Source organism: Artemia franciscana, chromosome 18, assembly GCF_032884065.1.
Source record: "Artemia franciscana chromosome 18, ASM3288406v1, whole genome shotgun sequence".
NCBI lineage: Eukaryota > Metazoa > Arthropoda > Branchiopoda > Anostraca > Artemiidae > Artemia > Artemia franciscana.
In genome coordinates this window covers 26,626,490-26,632,524 of record NC_088880.1, presented here as the reverse complement: position 1 = coordinate 26,632,524, position 6,035 = coordinate 26,626,490, and the positions used below count along the sequence as shown (strand labels likewise).

The window sequence follows — 6,035 nt, the reverse complement described above, 5'->3', positions numbered from 1 at the left end:
GGGACGTATCCAAGATTCTTATTCGAGTGGTGGGGAGGGAACACAAAACAAACACTGAGGAGGCTTTACAGAAAATCATCAGCGATTATCAAGGTTTCTATTTGCAAAATGTTTGTACGTGTGATTTGGTTACTCTTGTACAAGTCTGTTATATGCCCTCTTCCCTCCTGGACACGAACATGTCTAAAGGTATAAGAAATAGATATTTCTTTATTACCACACAAATGGATTTAAATCAATTATTGGTTAGCGCATCCTAAAATTCATTAGACTTTCATCTATATCCAGTATTATGAAGTTTCTATTTAGATGAGTTTATATTTGTCAGTACTCAGAAAGAAACTGAGCTTATCACCGTTTGCCTACTTGACCTTCCTTTTTTGGAACCAATTAAACCATCAACCCCATTCTCCCCCCAAAAAATTCAATTTTTTGGGCAGAGTTTCCTACCCATGTTACAATACTACTTTTCTCCCATTTTTCAAATCCTTCACTTTTGCAAAAACTATAAAAAAAAAGAAGAATATATACACATAAAAACAATGAATTACACTTGGCAATTTTATTTTAGCTCAAAAAATTGATTTACACACATAAAAGATAAATAACTAGAGAGCTATATTAAGGTTGAGTTAAAGTTTATCCTAAAACAAACACGACAAATAGAACTAATTCTAGACCCCTGGATGCAAGTAAAAGTCATGGCCGAGCATGGGAAGAGTGGGACCTATCTCCTCCGGTATTTCGAGATTTATACAAATTTCCCTAGAAATTACCTATTTTACACACAAAATCTATCCATCCCTCCCCCATCCCCACCCCCGAAAAAGTATCCAAAAGATGTAATGGTATTGACATTTCATAATTTATTTCGAAATTTTATTTTATCTCTAGAAACTTACTTAAACACATAAAAGATAGATAGCTAGAGAGCTATGTTAAAGTTGAGTTAAAAGTTACTTTAAAACAAACACGACAATGATGCTAAACAGAGAAATTTAAAAGAGAAAAAGAATTTTGGTACCGACCAGGCAACGTCATTCAATTAAAACGAAATTACGAACTGTAAGTGATGAAACATGACTAGCTTAAAAACTTCACAATACGTTAAAAACCTTTCAAAAATCTTCCTCACAACTAAGGAACAATATCGCACATTCTAAGGCGACTGTGCTACAAAAATGTCTCTTCTCGTCAGTGTTGACAGAACTTCAGGTAAAGCTCAAGTAAATGACAAAAATTTATTTATGCCCCAATGTAAAAGACGGACAGCCTGAACGGTGGAAATGAACGTGCTGCCATCTTGAATCCTTGCGCTGCCAGACTCTCGTTTCCTCGGACTGCTGTGTGTGAGCTTGACCTTGTCTATAAAGAAAATTTTAATTACCATAATACTTTTTTGAGAAAGACAGATTGTAGAGGGAGAGAGGAGCTCGGAAAGGGGGGCTGGCCTTCAGTGGTTCCACGCTGGTATATTCAATTTGTCTTTTTTTATTTCCACTGAATATATTATTGATAATTAAAACTTCTACTGTTAACATGTTAGAAAAATGTACACATAATCCAAAAATATAACTGCAGGAAAATACTATGAAAATGTGCACAGTTCTTTGCTTCCAACACCCCGGGCAACTTCTATAAACAGTCACATTCATTCTTATTATGTATCTTATCGCTAAAACAGATGAATCTAGGGGGATTTTTCCACCGAGTTATGTCTTGACGGCCCTGCAAGGGACTTCAAAATAAAAAATTGCCAGTTCTGCGTCGTGGAACTTCACCCTGTTTTTGTTCACGCCTCTTTTCTCGTATGCCATCTCATATATTAGTGTTTTTGTTCACCAGAAATTATATCAGAACTGCAACCTAACTAATACAAGTAGTTATAACATTCTTAGGCTTCAGATTTCTCGAAAAACAAACATGATCCATCGTAAATACATCTGCCAGATGCCAGAATGATGACGATCTACAACGCTTCAATCTCTGTTAGAAGAGTACACTTTTTCTTCCTTTTATTTTTCATAAAAGAGGAAGACAGAGGAGAGAAGCATTGTTCTTAGGGTGGTGGAGGAGGGGAGTCCAAATTTAATAAAAGTTAAATACGAATAATACAGGGGATTATGGGTATAATCAGAAAAATGAAAATAATACGACAAAAAACAAGAGGAGAGAGAACGAAAGAGATAAAGACAAACAGAAACAGAGAGAGAGAGATAGAGAGGGAGGAAGACTAAGGAGGTGGTCGCCCACCTTGATAGAAGCTGCAGTTAAAAAGACGACAAACCCTTAAGAAACTGGAACAGGAACGCCTAGCTTTTACTTGGTTGTTGGGCCATTTAAAGTCTAAACATATTCAGTGCAAAACAAGTTTTGAGTAATTATAATATAGACTACTAGACTATACGAGGTTTCGCGGCGCATCTTGGACGGCACTAATTGATGAAGCAAAGCACAACGGATGTAAAAACAACTCAAATACCAAATTCATCAAGTTTCACTTTAATTTTTATTAAGATTTCAAAAAACTTCTTACTAGGTTTAAAGGGGTTTCCTGATGCATATTTTGCTTTAATCGACAAGTCAAAAAAAGAAAAAAAAAGCCTGTTTCTCGGACGTGACCACAATATGCAACGAGCGGAGCAAACATCTAAAATGTAAAATCGTCCAAGTTCGAATTAAAAAAAAAATAAATAAATAAAAATCAGATTTCAATACGCAAAAATATTCGACTGACTCTTAAATTCTAACGCACAAAAGGATATTCCTTAAAAAATACCCCCCTAATAAAAAAAAATATTAGACAATCAATTACTAAAAAAATTAACGAGAAGCCACAATCAATTTGAACTTAAAAGAATACGCTAAAATTCAATTTTATAATCAAATGTACCACATTTAGCATCAAACACATAAACGAACACAAACAACACTTAATATTTTTCTATGATCGAACATATTCTATACTGAACACTTATACTCTATACTTCTACGTTCAAATACATAAACAAGCACCAAAAACTACTCAATATTTTTTTTCCAGTTAATGATTGAACAAGAAAGACTTAAGACGTTCTTTTCTCGAAATACAAAGACCTGGTAGATCTTGGCGGATAATTCAAATTGAAAATTTGAATTATTTTGATCTGTCAGTCGAGTTTTATAAATCGAGTTTTATAGATCAACAAATAATGTTGATCTATTATTTTGATCTGTCAGTCGAGTTAGTGTATTTTGATTGAGCATAAGAGGATTTGATCATGGTCGTCTAAGTAGGGGCAGCCTCTTAAAGAACCAATACGACCCATAGAAACAAACAATTATAAAATGTTTTTTGACAAAACTGTCCAATGCCAATGACCGAAGAGTTTTAATCTTAATAGTATTTTGCAAAAACAAATTCTTTGAGCTTTCGAAAACTAGCCTAAACACTTTCGAAATTGGTGTCGAATCAGAATGAAAACCACATCACTGGAATCGTCATTGTCAAAAATCCGGTACAGGTAAGTTACAGCCTTTTCCTTTTTTGTGGCGGAGATAGAGATATTCAGTTTTGAATAAACAGACAAAAATCCGGTACAGCCTTTCCTGTTACAGCCTTTTCCTGTTTTGTGGCGGAGATAGAGATATTCAGTTTTGATGAAACTTACATCATTAGATAGTGTGAATTTTATTTTTTGAATAAACAGAGAATAATTTTCTTTTTAAAGTTAAGGAAAGGGCAGTCCCTAAAAATCTTCCAGCATACTTGCTAGGAAAAATGCTAAAAATCAGGTAAAAGGAAATATCATTTGAGCAATTTGGTAACTTTGGGAGTTTGCTGTGGTGATACCGTTTTGACAAAAAACCTTGCTGACACAAGTGACGCAAGATTTAATTGTCGTTCATATCAAATTTCATAGTCAAACCACAAATTCTCAATAGCTCTCAATGGTGGCTAGTCCCTGGGAGAATTTGCTAATGAACCCTTTGTCTTTGAGACAATCAGCCAACAATGAGGCTCCCAAAATTGAGAATTATGCGCCGATTCGCATAATTTTAAAGTATCGAATGTCTTAAAGTTAGAACAAAAACTCTAATTTTCTCATGTATTGGGTAATGTAAAAGGCCAAGAGTGAGAAATTGCCACCTAAATAACAGCCGTATGACAGTAAATAAACAATATGACCTGAGACTCCCTCAAAAAAATTCCTTTTAAAAAGGAATATAGAAAATTATATAAACATAAAATACAGAAAAAAACATCTCTTTATGTTACTTTCTTGTATGTTGTGTCAACTTCTTTCTTCGTTGATAAAGACTAGAGGAAGTGAAGTTGAAGTTATAATATTTATTAGCATTTTACTATTTATTATTTAATATTATTATTTATTTAGTATTTTAATATTTATTAGCATTTTTTCAATGTTTGTTTACTGTCTTAATTCAAAGCTTAACTAATTATTTTAGTTTTTATTTCACTTAGAAAGGCAGCATGGTCTAAGAAATTAGAAATCGCCATAAATCACTGTATAAAGGCGTAGCCATACGGAAGTATTCTTACAATGCATTAAGCAAAGTTGCCGATGTTCTTATCTGTAATTGTACTCCCTAAAAGTTCTGTTATATAAAAGACTATATAGCACATTTCACTGTTGAGTTGAAAAATATAAGAAGTATCTTTGCGATCAATTGGGCATAGAATGCAATAATTATTTCCCTTTACAGGAAAAGAGTCTCAACTTTTCTCATTAGCGGACAAGCAACGACTCAAGGAAGAATGAAAAGAAAATGCACAGAGAACAATAGATGAAAAGGCTTTAATTTCTAAGTGATAAGAAATTCTTTTTTCGGGGATGCATTTTTGTTCTCTTGAAACTGATCAGAAACTTCTTTGATTCTCACGATAAGAGGGAGCAAAAATGAAACTTTTAAATAGAAAGGTCTTATGAATTTGAGAAAAAATAAAATAAGGCTTTATTCAAAAACGACTATCCCAAGCTAAAATGAGCTAAATTCGTAATTCTACAATAATAAAAAAGAAAATAAATTAACTATTTATAAATACCTTAAACGAAAAACAAAAAAAAGCATAGGAAAAGCAATAAAGGAAGGAGAGTAAACACAAAAAATGAAAAGATAATACAGAGGAGAGGGATAGAAAAATGCATTTGTTGAGTGCTTTGCTGACAAAGGGATTGAAGGTACTCAGGTATTTTTCAGTGAGGGCAGGGATTCAGAAAAAAAGTTAAAAAAGAGAAACAAGATAGAATAGGAAAATCAAGAGAGGAAAGAAGAAAACAGATCAAAAATAACACAAAAAAGAACGAATAAAGAGGGATAGAAAAAGAGGCATTTGATTATAAAGGGATTGGAGGTACTATAATCTCTTTCATCCCTGAGGGCAGGGATTAAGCACAAAAGGGGGAAACACATTTAAAAAGTATGAGCAAAGAGAGCACATGCTGAAAACAAAAGATAACATACTGGAAGAGAAACGAAACATATATTTGTGAGAAATTCACTGAAAAAGAGAATGATAGGCCAAAGATCGCTTTCACTGAGGGTACAGCTTGGTCAATAAATTAAGACTTTTGAGGACGTCAAGCAAAAGTATAGTGTTTAGAAGTAAAAGAAAGGTTACAAAAAAGAACCAGTGCGAATATAATTTGACCATACTTGGCAAAAAATTGGCAATATAACAGGTTCTTACGGAGAAAACCGATTTAACTTCTCCCGTTTGTGCCGGAGATAAATATATTCAGAGTTGATGAAATTTGAATTATTTGAAATTTTGAATTTAGTTCTTTTCAATCAAACAGGCAGGATTCAATCCAAATAAATTACTACTACTGCTAGTACTATAACAACTCATCGCAGCCCCAAGTCATCTGAGACCAACACAGCTTCGCACACTCCTCCTCCATCTTAATATATTCAAAGCCCCGCTCTTTACACCCTCCCAGGAAGTTCATATTTCTGTTAAATCTTTCCTTGCATCCTCCACCTCAACGACGGACGACCTGCTTTCCGTTTAGCCCTAGACGGCTGGCCAA

At 33.8% G+C, this 6,035-nt stretch overlaps 1 protein-coding gene across 9 annotated transcripts in view; it reads right to left on the bottom strand.

Moving 5' to 3' along the window:
- Window positions 1–547: 547 nt before the first annotated feature.
- Window positions 548–6,035, bottom strand: part of LOC136038819 (calcium/calmodulin-dependent protein kinase type II alpha chain-like) — a 119,269-nt gene continuing 113,781 nt past the window's right edge. For 6 of the 9 annotated variants that reach the window (XM_065722212.1, XM_065722215.1, XM_065722216.1 and 3 more), the window contains one exon: window positions 1,228–1,365. In XM_065722212.1, coding sequence (XP_065578284.1) covers window positions 1,242–1,365 — 124 coding nt within the window. In that variant the 3' untranslated portion in view covers window positions 1,228–1,241. Of the gene's footprint in view, window positions 1,366–6,035 lie in introns of all 9 variants that reach the window. The other 3 variants (XM_065722214.1, XM_065722217.1, XM_065722220.1) reach the window with 1 other exon arrangement.